We start from the raw sequence: 22,452 nt of genomic DNA, 5'->3' as shown, positions 1-22,452 counted from the left end.
AATAAAATACTGAGAAAAGCGGACGTGAAAAGAGGCGAAGTGACAGGAAGAAAGGAAAAGATGTCAGTTGTAAAAATTAACAAGCTGTTTATAAAAAAAGATGCAATAAGAGGAAAAGAGGAGCCACTGAAGTTAAGAGAAAATGAAGTGCAGTCTCTGGTACCAATCTGGCAGAGGAAACAGGTTGTGCCTGGGAGGGGGTAACTCACTCTTTGCTCCCCCTTGCAAGGTGAGGACCACGCTAGAGAGGAGGGTTGGGTATAACCAACAGCCACACCAACTTTCTGCCCTGCTGCTAAGGATTCGGGCAGGGCAGCATGTACCCACAAACTCAGCTCACGCCCATGAAAACCTGTCTGGAGTCCCACTGAAGTCAGTGTCCTGTCCCATGGGCAGGAGGCGCCCAGCTCACCTTTAAATGTTGCTGATACAGGATTTTACCTTCTCTCCCCAGTCTTAAGAAGACAACTTTGCACACCTAGTCTCTTCTTTAAACTGGCTTTAGGCTTTCTCCTGAGTTAATGAGAAACAATTTCTGAGCTACTCATCTAGAAGAGTGCCCTTCTTCAAAGCCCTTTCCAGGTGCTATGTGCAAACAGTAGCAGATCCAGGTTCCCTCTTTAGATCTCACTTGTCTGCGTGTGAGGACTGCTCTTGGGAGCTGTTTCAAAGGCTGAAGTGTCAGCATCAGAAAGAAGAGAGGTGCGTGGGTGTGAAGTTACTAAATGCAAAACTGTCACTCTCCTTTCATTTACAACCCTGAATATGTATGCATGCAAAAATGTAGGGCTTATATTAAAGTTTTTACTCTTGGAGCAGAAAATATCACGGAAAAACAGACTAAAAGATAAGATGAGTCTGTGCAGGTTAGAATTCTCTCTCAGCTAATCTCTTCTTTTTCATCAATAATGATTTCTGTTAATAAACCCTGTCCTACCTTGAATTAGATTGTCTTTTATCATCTCAGGAAAGGGCACCATCAGCAGACAGACGCGCTTGTGTTGCTGACTGGTCAATGACAGTAACGAACAGCAGATGGATTTTTTCAGTCTCTTGCCCAGATAAAAGCTGTGCGGAGAATTACTGATGCCCAACCCAGAAGAGCACTAGCTTAAAAAGCACCTGAGGGTAAGAGTGGGGGTTCTGGGGTGTCACAGTAAAGGAGGCTGCCTTGGCTCTGCCTGGAGGTCTGGCAGCTCCCTGGGGAGGGAAAGGGTACCCAAACAATTGCACAGTGACAACTGGGAGAGCCGTGTTTACTGACCTACTGAAATCATGCACATAGCGGGAGTCCTGTGCTACAGGAACGAGGACACACACAGGTGTCTTGGACACCCAGTGCCTGCACCAGCCTTTCAGAATGCAAAATTTTTGGGAATATGCATTGCTGCTCTTCAAGCAAATACATTCCTTATCCTAGCTGGCACTAGCCAAGAAGGATGGAAACCTACCCCATCGGATGGGAAACCTTCTGAATTCTGCACCTTGGACACCCTCAGACTGCATTTCAGCATGAACTCTGCTGCCTGGTGGTGGCTTGGACATGTCACCTGGTCGGGGGGGTGCCCGCCCACCAGCTCAGCAGAACATTTGCATTTCCTAATGCCCCCAGGACAGCTCAGATGCCAGGCACCACCACCACCGCACTTCCATGATGCTCTGTGACAGCTGAGGCTCACTGGGCTGCTAAAACACTTAGATGGATCTAAATGGAAAAGAGCAGTGGGGCAGAGGTAAAGCATCAAGGACTGAAGGTGGAATATGTCTTTAACAGACACTCCCAACATTTAAACGGAACCTACTACTTTGATAGTTGCATTTACTTAACCTCCAGGCACTCTACTGAGTGCCTAAAACTTGCAGGCATTTTCCAGATGAGGCAGGTGTTAAGCATACCAGCAAGAGTGCTGCAGAGAGCAGATGAAGATACCAATTTCGGTTGGAGGAAATTTAGAGCAGACACGTGCCCCCTGGCACCCAAAGCCAGAGCTAAATTGTGTTTGTGCACCTTGATGAATTATAGTAGTGCACCTGGGTTAGCAAAGAAACACTTGCTACAACCAACAGACTAATGGTATCGTCCAAATCCCTGAAAGACAAATATACATGAGGTAAATGGTTCCAGTTTTTTATTCTGCAGCATATTGCATTATGAAAGGATTTCTCAGATAAGATTTTTCAGTATAATGAAATAAGCTACATGTGGAGTATGAAAATTAATGTCTTTCCTTTTACAAAGAACTACGGTACTTTGATTGATCTGCTGGGTTTAAAGGAAAAGCTAAGAATTTAAAATACACACATGCACACATGGAAATACATGCTTTCCCACTTTCCAATCCTGGAAACAGAAATGCTGCAGGTCGATGCTGTCCTACGGGCTCTCTGCTTGTAGGACCAGGGCCACAGCTAGGAAGATAAAGCACACAAATTGACTAAGAAATGCTTTTATGATTAAAATCCTTGCCTGTCTTACAACAAATCTTTCCTTATGACTGGCATTTAGTCTTTGCAGTAATGGTCAATATTACTAACATGTTCTTACAGTCTTTGATTACAGACATTGCCCTAACCCTGATTTTTTTGCCACCTATACCCATTACAAGCAGCAATACAGACAAGTAGAGCTCTGGCATGCCACACAGCCGAAGGAGTGAACACCTTCCAAATATATCAGCCTGCTGGATGCAGATTGCTTATTAAATACTGTTGTACAGTAAGTAACATAGCCAAGAACACCGATTTACTGCACTCCTGGCCTCTGGACAAACTCAATATTTCAGTGAGACTTCTCTGACTCTGACCCTTCTTCCCATGAGCAACTGCAACACTGTGGCTGCACTATAGACACTGCTCCTCATTGTATCCTCAGTGGCATCAGATACACCGGAGATAACCAATAGCCTTAACAACTACAGGGCTGGGCCTTAAAAACTGGCAGTTTCACAAGCAGTCACTTGAAAGAAGCCTTGTTTCCCAGGGGCTGGGTTAAGCAGTTGGAATCTCTAGTGTCTAGTAAAGCGTAAGTGCTGATGGTTTTCAACCCTGCTTCCCCTGGGTTTGGTAAGAGTTTAACTATGCTGTAACATTTCTTTCTTTATGACCATGAGCAGGTCAGCTCGTTCTTCCTTACCCAGCTTCTTTATTTCATGAAAATTGCAGGAAAGTAAATTGGAGGAAAGTAGTATCTCTGAAAACTGCAATCAGTCTGCTATATTTTGTCAGAACTGGTTAATGGATTTTAATGTTATTAGGAGTAGAGTCAGATATATCATCAGATGACCAAGTAGGCACACAAACAGTCTGTACACTTATGGAAACAAGGCAACATTGTTCTGATGCACTGCTTGCTGATAATTTTTGTAAATAAATAAATGTAAATAAAATTATTTCAAACACCTTATTTGCTTTTTCAACAGTCTGTTGTTATGCTGCAGTAGCTATATTAACTTTCAGTGAAAAAGAAATAAGATATAAATAAAATAAAAGATGAAAAGAAGATGAGAAATTTTTTTAACTGGCTGTTATCTGTGCCTAAATAAAACTACAACTGAGTCACCATGGTTTCTAAATCATCTACAATTTCCTTCTACACTGATTATTAAATACATGCACTCTCCAAGGCCCTACAAAATACAGTTCACTGTTGTGCTGCAGTAAAAAAGTCGTAATAGATCATCTGTTCATAACAGGATTCATTACAACTGAAATGTTGTACTCTCCAGATAGTGTCTCAAAGATTTTTCTTATGAAGTACTTCATAGGCAAATTGCCTTATTTAAGAGGACAAAAAGTACATGAACAGGTGAATCTAAATTTACATCCCACCAGATGTCCTTGAGGCCCTATCGCCAACCCCACTGAGAAAATAAAAGCAATGATTTCTGAAATGTAAATATCCAGTGCCTGCTGCCAGTCAAATCTTCCCAGAATTGTTACACAGAATTTGGAGGAAAGTCAGTTGAAGTAATAGAGAAGCTTTAATAATCAAACCAAGCAAGCACAATTTTAATAAGGTACAAAAATACCCATAGGTTTTCGGCTAATACCCAACTCTCTGCACTGACAGTTTGGAGCAGTGGATGTGGGTCTCCAAACCTCCCTCATCCCTACATGTCCGATCTCAACCAGTCTTCTTGACCGTACCAGGTACACAGATGCAGGCAGAGGGCTGGACTCAGATCCTTAATTTGCTTTCATCCACTGTAATGCACACAAGGCAGGGGGGCAAATCACTACAGAATAGCCAAGATCTTGGGAGAGGTTTCTTGCTCCACCCCACGGTGATAACAGCTCTACTGTGCATCGATTACTGGGCCCTAAAGAGGTATTTTCTTTTTTTTTTCCAGGCTTAGATGACTATACTTCGAACTGTCCACATGTTTGCATGTCCAAGTTGTTGCTAAGTGGGATACCAGGAGTCAGCTAAGGACAAAAGTATTGTAACATCATCCAGGGAAAGGTCAGCTTGAAGAGTAATGGGATTTTTGAGTGGTTACTTCCCTAGTCTATGTGACATGCTCACAGAAACTCACAGAAAGACAAGGAGATCAAGGGGTAGAAGAAAAGAGCTGGTGGAGAATGGCATGCCTCATCTTCCAAAAGCTTACAAACACAGCCCTGCAAATGAAAATATCAGTGTGAAAACCTGACCTCGCTGGAGTTAACAATGGCTTTGACACTGACGGGCCACAGCTTGGCCAAGCAGCCACATTCATCCTCCTGCATACTGCAGTCTCAGTGATTCATGTTAAGAGATTTAAAAGGCAGGAGACATTAAAGTATTACTACTGCTCTTATCCTTTCCCCAGGATGCAACCAAACCGAACAGGAAGAGTTCAGCTATTTTTAACCAGTTTCTCTCTCTCTCCTACAAGACCTATGTGGACTTAAGTGCACAAGAACAGAGTTGGCCCATGGACATTTGGGGCTTGCCTTGGCTCAGCACAGAGAAGATTGCCTAGCTGCCATATTTAGCTCCCAATTTAATCTCAGATCTTTCCCCACCTTCTTTTTCAATAATGCCTGAGCTGTTGAGATATCAGATTTTGATGCAAGCCAATTCCTGTTTGCACATTATGCATAATGTAAGCCTGTATACCACTATTTCATCAGTTTGGAGGAAGAGGCTAAAGATACTGAAGTTTCCTTCATCAGGAGCATCTGTGAGAAAAGGTCAGGCCACCAGGACCCAGTGTGAACCTTTCACCACTAAGTGTGGCCATGCATTTTAGTTGTATCCCACCTCACCCTGCTCTGCAGCAGTGCCTCTCTAGGAAAAGGCATGAATTGAGCACCCTGGCTCACACCCATACCATGTAGCTGCAGCCTCCTCGGCATCAGCTGAGGCAGCGTCCCATGCAGTGTGCCACTTGAAATCGGGGGTCAGGGAGGAGGATGGGTGAGAGCGGCCAAACACTTTGCAAGGGGCAGTTCACTCGTGCTTGAGAGCAGGTATACAACATCCAAATTGAGAAATGAAATGAGCTCTTTTGAGCTGAACCGCCACTTGGTACAGTGCTCTTTGTATTGTGCTTGCTGTAATATACAGTGTCACACAATACCATGTACTGATAAAACACTTCGTAAGTGGCAGAGTGACATGAATAGTGATAAATGTTGACGTGACTTGTTCGGAGAGAAAACAAGGTGTGCAAAATAAATGCTCGGAGAGGTGGATACCAGGACTGTTTGAAATGTGCCATTCCATGTGCTCCCTCTGACGGTCCCAATTTGCTATTTGCACACCCCAGTGCAACCCTTAGTGCATCAGCAGCGTGCTCTGAAGCAGTGACCAAGGACACTGCTCTAATCAGAGGGCATTCCCAGAGCTGCTAGTATTAGCAAAGGGCTACAATGACCGCTGAGTGTCTGACCATCACTGTTTCAACTGCAACACCCTATCATTTATTACCTGACCATAAAAACAAACCATTGGTGGGACTTGGCAGGCAAGGTTATAGCCTTGGAATGAGGTTGATGGATTCTGGATGTGGGCATGAATGATCCCTGTGACTGTAAATCATAAAAAACTTGGGTCTTCTAAGCAGAAATCCAATTCTTTACTCTTAATATCCCAATTAAAAATACAGCCTGATCGTAAAACCAGCTTTCTCATAAGAATATCTACTGAACAGGCATGGTAGCTTCTCACATGTGATGTACTGGAAGAAGCTTTCAAGGATTATCAGGTGACTGCTGGCCTGCATGCAGGTAACTTTTCAAGCAGAATGCTCCACTTCTAACCAGCCATAGCAAAGTATTATTCACACCCAGCCTTTCAGAGATGATGCAATAAGCCTTAAGGGTATGATTGCCTCCTCCTAAATCTTACACACCAATGTGCACAACAGACTAATATCTCTGCACCAGTAGAAAGTGCTGAGGAAAGGTTGAATGAGTCAGTAAGAACAAATAAATCATGAATTGAAATAAAATTCATGCTATGAAGTTAAAACACAGAGCTAGCTAGCTTTGTGGTGATTTCTATTTGAAAAAGGAAAAGAAAAAAACCAAGTAAGCTGTCTTAAATCCAGGTTGAGCCTGAGCCAAAAGTTTTACATTTGGAGACACTAGGACTAGGAGAAAAGCACTGAGTTCTAGCACATCTCTATTTCTATTGTTTGTTTGTTGGAAGCTTCCCTAGCCCCTGCTCCAAATCTCAGCCGAAGTTTTATTCCAGGTTCCAGTATACACAGAGTTCCACAACCCTCCTTAAAGGTTTGGGTGTTGTCCATCTCTATTTATTCTCTATATATGAATTTATATCCATATCTTCAGTATAACAGATATGTTCCTTATCTTTATATTAAGAAACTAAATGGTTGTACCATCAGGTTGGTAGTAATGCAAAAATATTATTTCAGAAGGTTTTTTCCAAGAAAATAAAATTTTATCAGGCTTTCAGGACCTTGAAGATTAGAGAGAAATTAAATTTTCTGTAGCTTGGTGAGCCCACTTTTCAGGAAGATGGAAGGAATATATATTTTCCCATTTTTGAAGTAATCAATATAAACTCACAAAACTCTCTACTTATGAAAGTAATTTTGGCTATTTATGTATCCCCTGTATTTATTGCTGTCCTACAGAAATGGAAACTTTTACCTCCAGCTTGAAGTGCTTTGATTCCGGTTTAAGAACTACATGACCTCGCAAGACTCTCTACCAACAGAGCGTTAAAAATGCCAATACAGCAGACAAAGGACCAAACTCTTCTCTTCATAATGTGTGTGACCTTGCTGCAGGGGACACAGTGATGTGGGTAAGCAGAAGGCACAACCTGAGTGAGTCCAAGGCACGGGAAACTTTCAATTCTAGGTTACTCAACATTTGTTTTGAGAAAGAGTAGAGATGTTCGGATTTGGCTTTACTGTATGTAGCAGTCTCCAGAGAGATCAGTCTAATGACAACTTAATTTTACCAACATTGCTTGACTCAATAAAAAGTACAGATTGGATAATTGCTATATCAAAAAGTAAAGGCCATAACTATCACAATTGCCCACATTAACTCCAATTGTTTCATAAGAGAAGCAACTGCTGTTTAGAAGACTGTCAGAGCCAGAGGGAAACAAAACAGCTCAACAACAGAAAGCCTGGTATTAAATGACAGGGAAAAAAAAAAAAAAAATCACTTGTCTTCTTTTACTGTCATTTCTGTGATAATAAAATGAAGGGCTGCAAGTGCAGAGGGTTTGCTGTTGGGTAGCAAATGAAGCTCCATCAGATGATTCACAGCCAAGCCAGGGTGACTGTACTCATCTCAGTTAACAGCACAAAAGGAGGTTGGTTTCCTTAGTACAGATATTCCCAAGCCACTTGCAGATCAAGACTGCCTCTTTCTCAGCTAAAAATTTCAAGATCTTCAGGGATTCACCATGGGGAAATTATTGTATGGCCTCTACATACAGCAGTGCCTGGGCTCTGTGATAGAGATGGTGCATAAACACATGCTCTTAGTGCTATCAAATCAGTGCTATTGAGGAAGATACATCATCAGTGCAATGGGTATTGGCTGATGAGCTGGGAATACCCTCTCCCTGCCACTGCTGCTGGACATAATTTTGTGAAGAAAAATATTGTTTATAGTTCAGTTGTAAGAGGTACAAGTTATTTATAATAAATGCTTGCCATTTTGGTATTGTTCCTACAAGCATAATTAAAGGAAATATAAACTGTTAGGGCAACACTTTGAGAGTACAGGTGTTTTTTGGCATCTCACTGATTAGAAACGCAAATTTGGGAAACAATTAACTAATGTGGTAGAAATCAACAATTTGCATAAAACTCTTTCAGGTCTTTTCTATCACAGCTGCAATAATTTCCCTAAGAAAAAGCCTAAGGAAGTCCATGCTGAACTCTCCTGCCCATGGAGCAAGCTCCCAGTGTCTCTGTCTAGAATACATAATAAATCTTTGTTTCACACAGAGGCAGCTAAAGCATAAATTAAAGTCAAGATTTTCAAAAATAGGTGAGTGAAGTTGGCTCCTGTTTCATGACGCCCAATGGTGGTAACACAAACTCAGTCATCCTTGCTCATCTGTGACACCAGGCATGCACTGCCTTTCACAGAAAGGTGTCAGAAGAAAGTACACTGTACTAACTGGTGAACCTTATCACAACGCTCCTGGCGTCATGATAGCACTACAGAAAGAGCCTGCTGCTAATGTTCCCCCGGACCTGGAAAACTAGAGATTTTCATATGGGTCTGCCAGAATATTTTAAATCTTAAAAGCAAATCTCCAAAAGTACAAGGCATTTGAAGAGAGGAATTATTTGTGAACAACTCAACACCCGATTCTTCAATTGCTGAACTATTTTGTAGGAGAACATTAGTCCAACTACTGCATGATTCAGAATGAAGCCCTGAGCATTCAGTTCCAGAGAAGGCTCCAAGTCAAGTGCTCAGGTCTTGCCCATCACTCTGAATAATCCCTCTGGGCATCCAGGACTGAGGTCTACTGCTCTCCCTACTCCTGATGATCGTTCCAGACCTTGGGACCTGTCTCCAGGCAAGCAGGGACTTATTTTAGTCATTAAGCTTCACTGGCCTCCTAAATGCTCTGTTCATTTTTTAATCACACCAAAATTTCATATTACAAATCAATGGCTGTCTTGTTCAGATCCTGAAAATCTTGCTCAGATAAATTAATTCTTCCTCTGGCAGGCACTCAATGAAACTGCTTGCTTGAGTAAGGATTACTTACATGAGAAAGGGTTTGCAATATCAAGCCCAGTAAACTCTTAGTTCATCAGGTGAAGAGATCTGCACTTCGAACTGTGTCTATTCCACTTATTAGAATTTCTTTGGCTTTTTGTTCTGTTTCAGATCATTCACTTATTTACTCTGAGCTTATTTTACCTTCTGTCAGTGTCAATATGGCTCAGCTAGCAGCAGATGCTCCTCTAGATCTGAGCACACTGGTGTGAAATAATGAGAATGGAATGAGAATTGACGTGAACTTTTGCCTAAAACCTGAACTGAAACCTTCATATTTCTGAAACTCTGTTTGTAATTTGTGTACCAGCTCCATGAGACGTACTCATTTCAAAAATATGGTAGTTCTTCCAGTTTAGTTGGAGACCACAAGTAGTGGCAGGGTGAGGAACAGCCCACTCTTTTCAGTTTGCTAGACCCATTTTGCTAAAACAGTTCTGGAGTTGTCGCTTGAGAAAATATGCCCTCACAAGTCCTTTGAGGTTTGCCCATTCCCAGCCAGCTCAAATGCAAGGTTCCACCAACACTTGTGTTCAAGAGGAACACTGCTATCTCATAATAGGACTTTTTCACATCTGAAAAATGCTCTGGGGATGAGGATGGAGGGTCTAAATTGACTCCCTCATCAATGTGCATTCAATTATCAGAGTAAGGAAAGGGGAAGACTGCTTTATAAAGCAGCCAGCCTCTTGTGCTGTGCTTCTGAAACTAGCTCTCTATGATTTTTAGATACCTCCTGAGGCTTTAAATAAACAGAACTGTACTTTACCAATTATCATGCTTGTTTTGCTTAGCTCCCCAGTGGATTTAATTTTAGAAGAACCATACCACTCAATTTTCAGTGCTGTTTGGGTAAAATTACAAAAATGAAAAACAATATGATAGCACCTATAGCATCCACAGAATGTAAAATATGAGAGGTCTTATCTGTTCAATTATTTAAACCATCCAATCTGCTGGTAAAAGCTATTATATTGGCATTATAACCAAAGACTCCCTAATCCATTCTAAATTTTGGATTCTTTTGTTAATCCTAGATTGACTAATGAAAGCAGTTTAGTATGGAAATGCAAGTTTCTTGATACAATTTTTATTCAACAGACTTGTTTTCTTTTGCAGACCCTTTTTAGATTTTCCATCCAGAAATTCAGCAGGTCTACCTCCAAGAATTAGCTTATCTATGGAAAAGATAGTTTCTGAAACCAAGGCTTCAAGGGCATAATCTAAATATGACAATTTTTCTGTTTCCTTTGTCCCTACCTAGCCTCTGTACCACACACCATGTTTATCCTGCTTTCTAGGATTCATACAGGTGTCTCTGGTTTCAGTACTGAGAAGTCATGCCAAAAGGATGGCATTCAGGCTCTCTGTGACTGAAATAACAGAGTTCCCTTTGGAAACCCCCTTCAGTTGTGCTGCAGTTCCAAAAGCAACCATAAATCTTGGGGATAACAACTCCTTCTTGCCCACTGACGCCCCATTGGTTTTGCTTAGTAGACTTTTCAGAAAGATTCCTTTTGACTGACTACACTGCAAATGCAATGTGAACTTTTACAGCAAAGCTGGATTCTCAGTTTTTGCACCTCATCACTCGCAATAAAAGTTCTGCCAGGAAAAGGATGCTTTCAGTGGGTTTGCAAGGATGTAAACGGCCAGAAAGCAGTAAACATTTCTCTTGAGGCTGCCAAGTAGGAACAGAACTGAATTCACTTCCTCTTAGCACTGTCGCAACTGCAAGGCTACATGAAGACAAAAAGACACAAAAATGTATTTAATAAAGTCACTCTGAATACCCCCACATGACAGATCTGTTGATGATACCAGCCTGGACTGATGGATAGTCATTATGGGAAACTGAAATGCCCTTTACCCCCTTCTAGCACAGGCGCTGCCAAATTTTGTTTGTCCTAGCACTGCTGCGACAGCCAAAGCTCTGGGTCCTGCCCTGCAGCAACAGGCACACACAAGAACAGGTGTAGGAACAGGCACATGCAGGAAGAGGCACACTTCCATCTCTTTGTTCAGTTTTTCCCGCAGTCCATTCTCACCCCAGTCCCATACTTTCACCACAACCACTATTTTCCTGCATATCCTTAACTAGAGTTAACGAATACCTTTATATATTTCTCATCAAAGAAAAATAATCCATCAAGAAAACATCACGGGATGCAGCAACAGGACTGACCAGTGAGGGCACATCTTTCTCAAGCTATTGGCTTGTCATTGGCTAAGTGCAGATGCCTATGGGAGAGTATTAGGAAAAGAGGATTTTAACCCAATATTTCCCCAACACACTTCCCCAGCCTCTGGTGAGCTATGATTTCAGGACATTTCTAAGCCAAAGATGACATCATTGTATTTTACAGCATTTTTCTTTCAAGAATTTACCTAAATTGTATCTGAACAAACAAAAATGATGGCATCCTCGGCATCCCATTGCAATGAGTTCCCCAGCTGAACGATGCGCTGCGTGGAAAACACTTTCTGCAGATTTAATAAATGTGATGAATCCTTGTGTTTCAGTGTCATCCTGGGTTAGTTTCTGCTCAAGTTCTGAGTTTGTTTTCCAGTACCAACCCACTCCTGTTGGTCTGGGGAATCCTTGGAGACTGTCTTTGATTGCTCCAGCCTCCTTGTTTAGACGTTCATCTTCACATGGGCATTTACAGCCAGCAGCAGGCTGCGAGCGCATCGGGGTGAGCCTTCTCGTCGGCAGGTTACAGAGCAAGTGTAACAAGGCAGAAGCGCTGCTGAGTCACTGTGACAAGAGCTGCTCATTAGCTCAACCTGCAGCACGAGAGGGAGGGGAAAGCCCTTCTGGGCAGAAGTAGGGAAGGCAGACAGCTTTTTAGAAGGAAAGGCAAGCATAGGAAAGAAGCTGAGGTTTCATAATGGCATTTTCTTTTAATTAAGCCACATTTGAAAAAAACAGGGTGAGTTTGGAAAGTTATCTTGCTTCTGATCTTGAAGATATTTCATACATATCAGGAAAAAAAAGCAACAACTCAAACATCCCCATAAATACTAATATACGTATTTTCCCATCAAACTGCAAAAGATCCCAGCCCTACAGGGAGAAGGCACACATATCGCCCCACGGGCACCTACACCACTGGTCACAATGTGTAGCACACACACCAAATTTAGGAGACAAAAGCAGCACATTTTTCACTGGCTCTGCTGAATCATAGCAACATAATCCGTTGTTTGGCGATCTGAATGTACAATCCCAACTGAACACGCCGAGAACCTGGCAATGCTCTTATTCTCGCACTTTGCAACTCACGCCGTCTGCTCAAGTCCTTATCTGCTTACAACTCTCACTTGCCAAACATGCTTTGCAATGTGACGGTGAAGAGTTGTGAGTAGCCTGGAAGCCCTGGAACTCAGTATTCCTTGTTTACTGACGCGGGGCTGAAATGCGATGCTGGAAGCAAGCGGTGTGTGATCCAGGTGCCAAACTATCAAACTTGGGTCCAGCTCCAAATTCTGCCAAGGTTTTATTTTTGGCATCATGCTGGTTTTCTGTCACTGTGACCCCAGTGAGCAGTGCAATGGACTGAAAAACTGGGCCTTATGGACTACACTGACATTTCAGACACATTTCTGAGCTTGCTGAGTCCCAAACTTCTGCTTTGAGCAACATCTGAAGTCTGAGCTTATAAAGACTTTCTGTCTTTTCACCCAAGCACTTTGGCATTGATTAGCAAATGACTAATAAAGTGAGCAGGTGCACTTTGAGTCTTTTATCTACTTCATGTATATATTATTTATCTCATAGGACATTGAAACTGTTCTTGCACAAACAACAATTTCACTGCTTGATTTTTAAGAGCCACTCTGTTAGGAAACCATTGCACAGACGTCTAACTGCAGGTCTGTCAGGATCTGTGCAGTGCACAGTCCTGAAGGATTACTTTCATGCTTGGGCTCCTCTTATGAAGCCTCATCTTAGAAGGTGCTGAGTATCCTCAGCTCCCACTGCTTGCAGTGAGGGATGGATGCACAGTGGCACCTCTGTGGATTTCAGATGCCTGGGGGATGACTTGTAGAGAAAAGCAGCATAATAGCTCCAAGACTTTCAGCTTGCTGAATCTCCTAGTAATTCTCCCACAGGAGGGTGATGCCCTCCCTGCCTCTCTGCTGGAGACAGCAGGCAGTCTGTCTCCCGAAATCTGGAATCACACTGATCCCAGCAGAGACAAGCACCTGAACAAAACAGCACCCACCTCTCCACCCCACCCCTCAGCAACAGCACACATCATTAAGAAAGACCAGTGTGTATCTCATTAAGGAAGACCTGCTGCAGGAAACCACTCTGCTTCCCCAGGGACCTGACCCCCAGGGGTGTCCCACATCACAGAGCAGGGCCAGACAGGCGCAGCAAGCTCAGCCACAGGCTGCTGGTCCCTTCAGCAAGTGGGAGACGGGTCTGTGAGCAGTGAGCTCTGCAGCTACACTGCCAGGCACAGTCCAGCTCACAACTAACCCTGAAAATTCATGGTCAGATCCCCTGGTAATAGGCTGAGCCTGTGAGCACAGCCTGAGCCAGGCCTGTGATGCTGCACAGAGACCCACCACGCTTCTCCCATGTCAGGCACCGGCCAGCACCCATCTCTGTGCTGCAACGCTGCTTAAGACTGAACCAAAGTACAATTGTTCACATCTGCTGAGCTTAGCTGCTGGCATAATTAAGAGCAGTGTCCATGGGTGAAGGTGTCAGAAAACATTTATCAGTTTGGGCTGGTCCTACAGTGCCTGGGAACCTCCTTAGAGCATGCTCCTGTCCCAGTGCTGATCCCACCCCTGCCTGCTCCCTCTCCCACCTTTGCTGTGGGGCAGTGGGAGCAGTCAGGGCTGTCAGCACGACGCAGGGTCACGGGAGGGCCAGAGCAGCCCTCCTCACTGTGAGGATGCTGCACGTTTATCCAGCATAGAGCAAGGTGTTGCGATGAAAAGAAAAATGTGCTGCAGCTGTATCTAAGACCCTATCATTGAAGAGAATGAACTACGTTAAGGTATAGTCCGCACTTGAGCATTCATGGTAAAAAATTATTTATACTGACATGCAAATTTAACTAGATGAAGTTTTTGATTATTTCCCCTATCTCTTGGTTTGTGCTATTTCCCAGAGGTGGAAAAATGCTCTTTGCCAGTAATTCATTAGAAATGCCCCAGCCATTCCCATTAGCTACAGCAGGCCTCCACTGCACTGCTCAGTATTAAAATATGCACAAACTTCTCTTCTCTCCAACTTACCAAAACCAATTTTTGAATCACTCTGAGAATTTAATCACATTTCAGTTCTCTTGGCTATAATCAACGTGCACGCTTCATACAATATTTACTTTCTGTGCAGGTACCAAACTTGTATATGACAATCTATTTTACATACAGAGGACAATGTTAGCTGAATGCTCTCTTAGGGTAAATTATATATAAAATTCTGCACAGGTTATTATATCAAAGTGCTCTTTAAACCCATGCTAACTCTGTACTAAGTGCATCAGACAAGAAATGGCAAAATTAAGCCACATACAGCAGCTCTATTAACTCAAAAATATCGGGCATGCTAGAATAGCTAACAAAGAAAGCATAAACAACCCTGCCATGTAGCATACTTCCTAATACCCATCCTACAAAAGCCTGAATGACCTGAATTTCCAATCAATGAGCTGAAAGGCTGCAGGAGGGAGGGACAGACTGGGCCCTATCACACATGGTCAAGGCAAAGGATTGCTCTTAGACAATGGCTCTATCCAACCTGAGAGAAGCTGTAAGCTTACTCACATACGATGCTATTAAATCAGATGCTTTGGCAAATCACAGGAATCCAGACCAAGACAAGATGGAACACAAACACTCTTTACAAGCTGAGTTGCATGGCTTCTGAGACCGGCCAGGAGGATGCAACGAACAGCACATATTCATTTTTACTCTTTCTAACAATGTATCCAGGCTAAACGAGCACACAATTACATGGGCTGAAATGTTCTGTAGGAGAAATATGCATTTCATTGACAATCATTAAATGATTTTAAAAGCCTCTGACATGATGGTTTATGGAAAACCCACAGTTAGATGTTCTCAGGCTGTTTTTTTTAAAATTTGCTGTATTTTGGGTTATGTTTCAGCTTATATAGAATTCAAGCAGTACACCCAATTCTCTTCACCTGCATACATGCCTTCCCTTTAATGAACTTCACTCAGCTGCTGCTCGGTATCACTGTGAGCCTGCTCTGTCACATCACAATCACTTTAATGAAAAAGCAATAGCTCCAGAACTACATGTCTGATAAAATAAGATCCTTAAAATATTATTCACTCTTTTATTCAAGACAATGAAAGCACACAAGGAATTCATAGGGTATAAAACCTGAAAAACTCAAGTGTAGCATATATGGTGGTCATCTGAAAGATGCGGTCGTTCATAGAAAGGAAAATAAGATACAACAAAAGCCATCCTAAAATACAAAAGAGCATGATTCATTATGTGGTTACGTAAGACAGCAATGCCATAACACTGTTTAAGTCATCTTGCAGCAGCATGACACTGGTGTAAGAAGGGATGAATCAAACCCTGTGTTTTCATTTTAAATGGATGCTCAAGCATCAAACGGCAGGAAGAGCTATGGCTTCAAACAGATCCTGACAAGGTTCCTCCAAATAAAACTGTGAGGTCACACAACTCCCATCGACTTTGTAGGAAACTGGCTACAAAAAAAAACCCCTTTCAAGTGTGGTGTTCTTCTGTGATACGAAGAGGCATTTTCCAGCTGGTGTGGAGAGGAGGCAGACACTGCTCAGAGCAGGGCGGGCAGTGGCAGCTCAGCAGGCTGCGGGGAGGACCAAGGTCGCTTCCCTTCCCTGCAGTCTAGGACTTTTAATGTGCTTCTATATTAAATGTAGATAATTATATATTTATTTTAACATAATAACTTTTTTTTTGCTTAGCTGAATTTCTGCCTCATCCCCGAGGAGCTTTTATCATTACATTAAAGATCTTATTTTTGCTTTAACTGACAGATGCCGCAAACTATCTATAAACTCTGGCAGCCAACTACAGATATCTGTTCTCTGCAGATTTATTGTACATCACTGATCCCCTCATGGAGCAAATTCACCTCATGCTTGAGTACAGTCACTGGATCAGAAGCAAACCACACTGCAAATTACCTCTGAGGTCAGGTACCTGAGTCCCCATCCTGGCAGACTACTAGGGAGAAGGAGGCAAGGCCAAAGCCAGAGTTCAACAAATCAGCAAACTGAATCCGAAGATATTCTCCATCTGCCAACAACTGTACTGGATTGTGGCTAGGACATATTTTCTACATATGCAGGACACTCAGAATCAACTAAGCCAATTTTGCTGTGGCACAGCCCAAACCTAAAAAATATACCATAAGGAACAAAACGCAAGAATTCATCACAGTCACTAAAATGAAAAGGAACTGAGATTTAATATTGCTATTTAGTGTGGGATGCATGGAAACGGGACACCTGGTGTGTTACCCCCAATGTGCTTTCCTATGCAAGTGTGGAAAAGCACTTAGCTGAGCCTCCATTTATCCTCCTGTAAGCCAGATGTCTTATTTACCTATTTACCAGTGGGGTAATTGCTGTGGACTTAATGGCCTCTTTATCAGGTGCAGTGTTTTGGAAGTGTTTCAGGCTAAAAGGCACTATCAGGTGCAAGGCACAGACAGTAGCATGGGGTGAGGAACAGGGATGGCACATTAGTAGGGTGTTTTTCAACCCATTTACCAAATGAATCTATAACCTTCGGCAATGCAATCTGAAGGAAAGGTTTCTGCACAGACACAAGCATGACTGAAGTGCTAGAGTCGCAATAAAACCAAAGCAAGTGATCATTACACAGATCACAACATCCTCTCTCCCTGTTACATTGAATCATCAATGCTAATTTCATTTCTCTCTGGAAATGTTACAACTATCTGTTATAGTTATTTACAATTTAAGTATATTTCTATTTTTCCCTATATTCTTGCTTCAGGAATTTGACAGTATTTTTGGGGACTTTTGCTCCTGATCAAACCCATGTTGCCATCTGTCTGCTCCTGACAAACCCCGTTCAGGAACACATCCCTGTAAGGGCTTGGAAACCCTCAGGATGTGTAGATGGATGTCATTTACTTGAGCTGATCTGTTCCCCGGACTCCCTGTTGGCATCTCTTGAACAGGTGAGTGTTCAGCTGGTATAAATCAGCTGAGTTCTCTTGGGACTCATTTACATCAACCAAGAATTCGGCCCAAAATATAAAGCTAATTTCCCATGCATCAGAGTGTCAGACTGCATCCCTTGCTGAAAGGACCATTATCAGCTAGAAACACCTAAAAAATGGAACTGTAATTTTGGTACTCTTTTTGCGTAGCAGGTGAAGTAGGGGCAGATGCTCCTCACCAGCCCTTGTCCATTCCCTGGGCGCGTTGACAGAGACATGAGCTAGGGTTTGCCCGCCAAGACAGCTTCTTGCAATTATTGTAAAGGACAAAACAACCAGACTGGAAGGCACCAGATGATAAAGTCAAGATTATTGAGAACGTGGGTGGAAACTTGGTTTGGAAAAGTAGATCAACATTAAATGGACACCCGTCTTCGTGAAGAGTATTTAAAAATATGAATTTGGGACACAGCAAAATGACAAAAGTCTGTTTGAGGCCTTGTCAAGCCATCAGGTTCGAGAAGAATAAAAGAATAAATGTAAGAAAATATAGCTGCCTAATAAAGAAACAAATATGACCGTTATTACTAAGGGGAAAATAGAGGGATGTCACCAGTTAATTTTGCAATGGCATAAACTATTAAAATCACAGATAATAAAGGACTCAAGGAATACACTATTCATGGTAACATATGAGACCACATGAAGAACTATCCCTAATCAAAGAAAATTTCAAAAATTGCAACCAAAATGAATCTCTGAGCTCTGCCTGAGATGCCTAGATACCCATCAAACTAAAAGCTGGACTTAATCTAAATACGGGTTATATTCTGCCCCTACTCCTCACATCGAGGGATACTAGAAGAGATACTTCATTCTCTCAGTGGTCCCTTTGACTTCAGGTTATGTCTCACATTGAGAAGTTACTGCTCTGTTGTAGGTTAGCAGTGGCAGATCTGTCCCCATCCCATTTTCTGCATCTTTGCAAAAATATATCCGATTGTTCCAGAATGCATGCAGTGAAAGAACTGACCTACTCGAACCAAGCACGTTCGTTGTGCATGGTGATGGAATTTTGCTTTATGTACAAACCCCTCCATCCCACCCTGAGATGCAACTCGAGGTAACACTCCCTGAGGCAGAATTGAGCCCGTAGAAGCCGGCACGGCGCAGTGCTCTCCTGGCAAGTGGGAAGCCAGGAAGGAGTGCAGCTGAGGATGCTGATGGAAATGAAAATGCATGGTGCAAAGGTACATTTGCAGTGCAAATGTAAATGACACTGTGCAGTCACAGGACCGTGACTACATGGGATTAGGGGGACTTTGCACGATCTGGCTGTGTGTCTACAGCCCTGCAAACAGATCTGCGGATTAACCACACTAAGCAAATAGCCAGAGTAAAAAGAAAAGCAGAGTTTGATGCTGTTCACTGAAATTTTACTTTGTCCCACAGCATACCCAGTTCTAATTTGCTTTTGCTCTGGCAGATACAAGAGGAAAAATATGCAAAGCTGCCCCTTGTCCCAGCTGTCAGCATTGCAAAACAAACGAGAGATTTGAATAAGTTTACTTAATTGTTATCAGTATTAAAGGCACCTTAAGGGAATCATCCATAGAAAAGAATAATTTGTAGTAGATAATAAATTACATTTTCCTCTATTTTCTTCCTTGGGAAAAAATCTATTAAATCTCATTAATAGTCCTGAACATAGTTCAACTAAATGTCTTTAATTAAAAAATGCTCTATATTTAAAAATGTTCTTTTCACTTTTTTTCATAAAAACACTCTTTGCTCTCTTAAGAAATGCCACTGAAAATTATTAACTGACATTTTTTCATCAAAACTGCTAATAAAACATTTCTTTACTCATTCAGCAACTTGAAGCCCTAAGATTTTGGCACCTAATTCCATTTCTGTTTGAAAATCCTGGTCAAACAAAAAAAATTACTTTCTGTAATCCCTTTTAATAACAGTAATAGAGATTATACGGGAAGATATAAAATGTGTTCAGGCATGCATGTGATTTACAAAGTTGTCCCTTTCCCTCTGTACCCCACACTGATTAGCCCTATCAGTCCTCAGTGACCAAGACAGAGCATCCTTTCTGTCTCGGGTTTTGACTGCAGGGCATTTTTATTTCACACTTTGGGTTCACTGGTTTGCACCAAAGGCACCGCAGTTTGATTCCATACATCCAGATGTATTCATAATGGAAACAGAGTAATAAGCTTAAAACAGACTATCACCACTATACTGAATTTGCTGTGAAATCTCATGTCTATAGGTTGTAACAGACTCCTTGGAAGAGTAAATTATTCATTTACTAAGTTCTTACCATAATTACAGCGAGACCAAAATTAAAAATGTTTACTTACTGATGTATATAGGTATCCTTCACTGTTCATTGCCAGATACAATTTTGTTTGAACCCCCTGAATCGCCACCACTCGTAAACCCACAGGTATGAGGTTAAACAAAGCTAGGAGAGAAAGGACATGAAGAGCAAAATTAATCCTTTAGAGCATGCAGATTCGATAAAGAATTAAACCATAATTACCAGAACCAAATAAAAAAATGCCCATTCGTGCATATATTAATTTCTGTGGGTGCTATACAACAATACCGCTGCTACCATGTTCTTCTACAGCAGTTTCCACCAATAGCTCAGAAATTATCTACAGAGGGTATCAATGTATCTCCCCCATTCTGAAGATGGTGGAGGTACTGAGAGCTGGAAGGACTTACCTGCTCATAAGCAGAATCCAGACTCTGCTGAGTAGTGTTGAACATACTTGTGGTTTTTTTAATTTTATTTTTCTGACAGTAAGTGCAAAAAAAAAAAAAATAAAAAAACCAAAATTTTTTTCAAGATGATCAAAAATTTCTTTTGTTTTTCAAATTCAGATCAAATTCAGTGAACATTTTTGACCAAAAGGAAGGATCAAGATGAAATTCAGGAAAGTTGAAAATCTTCATTAACATCTCAGAATGTTTCCACTCAAAAATCATTTGGTTTATTTTTTTTCTCTTTTTGAGAGGAGAATGAGTTTGAAAAAAACAGTTAAATAACTTCAAAATGAAATGAAATGACAGCATATTCTTTAGATCAAGCACTAAATCTGTGCTTTCAAAATTGAGCTGCTTCGAATGTTCTGCTTGCGTTTATGCTTGTATACATGCTAATAGTGGCAGTATTTATAAGCAGAGAAATGTCTCTTCAAAAAATGAAGATTCCGGTTTGTAAAGTGGCAAATTAAACAAAAAAAAAGCAAAGCTGTGCCATAGTGTGGATTCATGGACACATTAAAATTGAACACAAATAATAATGAGTTGAATACAGTACTCTGTGTTCAATATGTAGGATTAAAAATAAAGGGGAGTTAAGAAAATTTTCAAGAACTGTTATCATAACCCAAAGCATCTCCTTCCAGTCTGTTGTATAAATGCAGAGATAAGATGAAGTAATGCCAAACTGGCTCTTATTTCCAATGGTTTATTACTTGGCTGGAAAACTCCAGTCTGCTTCAGGCTGAAGTTTGGTATTTATGGTCACTGTCTGCAGCCAATTTAAAACTGAATTATGAATTTGAAATATTTTTATTATTTTCAAAAGTATAAGCTAAGATTATGACACATTATAAATTGCTTTTTCAGTCTGACAACCCCCAAATAGCCATATTTATTTAAAAGAAAATTTGGATCTTGCCAGCATTTAATACAGATCCTAAATTTTGGGTGTGGGTTTGTCAGGAGTGTATCAAAAAAGGAAAGGGCAAGCGTATGCACGTCCTACTTTGATACAGGCATGGCCAGAAGTTAACACTGTGCATTGGGGATGAAGGACTAAATTCTGGTGAAAACAGACTCTGTTCCAGCAGGCAGTCAGACCTCCAGCTCTGTGTGCTGTCACGGGTTAACCTGAGCATCTCAACCCCACGGCTTGGTGAAGAAGGGGTGTGCTGGGCTCTGGGGGGGGGACACGCTCAGGGCTGGGCTGAGCCTGCCCGGCTGTGCTGGCACACTACGAACTACGGGTGCTCTGCTCTGAGGTTGGGGCACCTTTGAGCACTGGATTTCCTACGATGGTCGAATATAGCACAGCAGGTGGAAACACCCAGAACTAGGAGATTATAAAATCATACCTGTGTTTTTCTTTCCTTCTCATACACACGAGTATACATGCAGACACAAACACACACATGTACATGCAGCCCCTCCTCACACTTGCCTCAAGCACAAAATCAACAGAAATGGCTTTCTCTTCATTAAAACAAAATCCTCTAGTTCTGTGCAGTTTTTGGCAATCAAAACCTAGGTTTTCAGTAAAGGAAATGCTAAGGGAAATGGATTTCTCGTCCATTCTATCAAATGCTTGAATTTATATGGGGGAGAAAATATTCCCTGTCTGATTCAGTAAATATTCCCTTGGAGAGCCCTCTCTCGCAGTTCAACCCCAAAAAGCAGCATCTGCTCTCCATGTAGGCAGGAGAGCACAATTTAAAGCTCAGTATCCAGGCAGAACTTAAGAGATCTCTTTTGAAAGGTGCTTTCTTAATGGCGTATTTATGAGTAGGGCAAGCGCTTTTCAGCACAAGGATACGAGGATGGTCTCCACTGTAAATAGTGCTACAAACCTGTCAGTAGACCAGTTGAGGACAGGGCAAAGCCTGGGACAGTCAAGAAGATATCACTCACAGCCACAAGCCACAGAGACAGGTTTTAGTGAGCAATTCCTGGCTGTGTTGTGCTTAGCAAAGTGAGCAGAGATACGAGGCTTAGCAACTCCCACCAGGGGAGGGCTGGGGCACCCACTGCAATGGGTGCTCAGCTGCTTCCAGCAGCAGCTGAACATGTTTTCCTGCCATAAACATATGTGCTCTATTTTGAGGCAAGGCTGGGCACACTCAGAAACTGGTTTAGACATCGGTGGGATTAGCAGCTGCTGTGGCACAGACTGTCGGAAGTTGCAAAAGGGCTGTGGGGGAGTAATGCTGGCTCTGCTGCCGACTGCCTCTGCCGAAGGGGAGAGGGACCAGCTGTTGGAGGGGTGCAC

General features: G+C 42.0%; 1 protein-coding gene across 6 annotated transcripts in view; it reads right to left on the bottom strand.

Annotated features, from left to right (window-relative positions):
- FGF13 (fibroblast growth factor 13) overlaps window positions 1-22,452 on the bottom strand; it is a 277,300-nt gene that overhangs the window by 32,281 nt on the left and 222,567 nt on the right. For all 6 annotated transcript variants that reach the window (XM_074882771.1, XM_074882767.1, XM_074882772.1 and 3 more), the window contains one exon: window positions 19,775-19,878. In XM_074882771.1, the coding sequence (XP_074738872.1) occupies window positions 19,775-19,878 (104 nt within the window). The remainder of the gene's footprint in view (window positions 1-19,774; window positions 19,879-22,452) is intronic.

Source organism: Strix uralensis, chromosome 13, assembly GCF_047716275.1.
Source record: "Strix uralensis isolate ZFMK-TIS-50842 chromosome 13, bStrUra1, whole genome shotgun sequence".
Classification (NCBI taxonomy): Eukaryota; Metazoa; Chordata; class Aves; order Strigiformes; family Strigidae; genus Strix; species Strix uralensis.
Note: the sequence above shows the minus strand (reverse complement) of the source record. Positions and strands in the feature narration are given on the sequence as shown.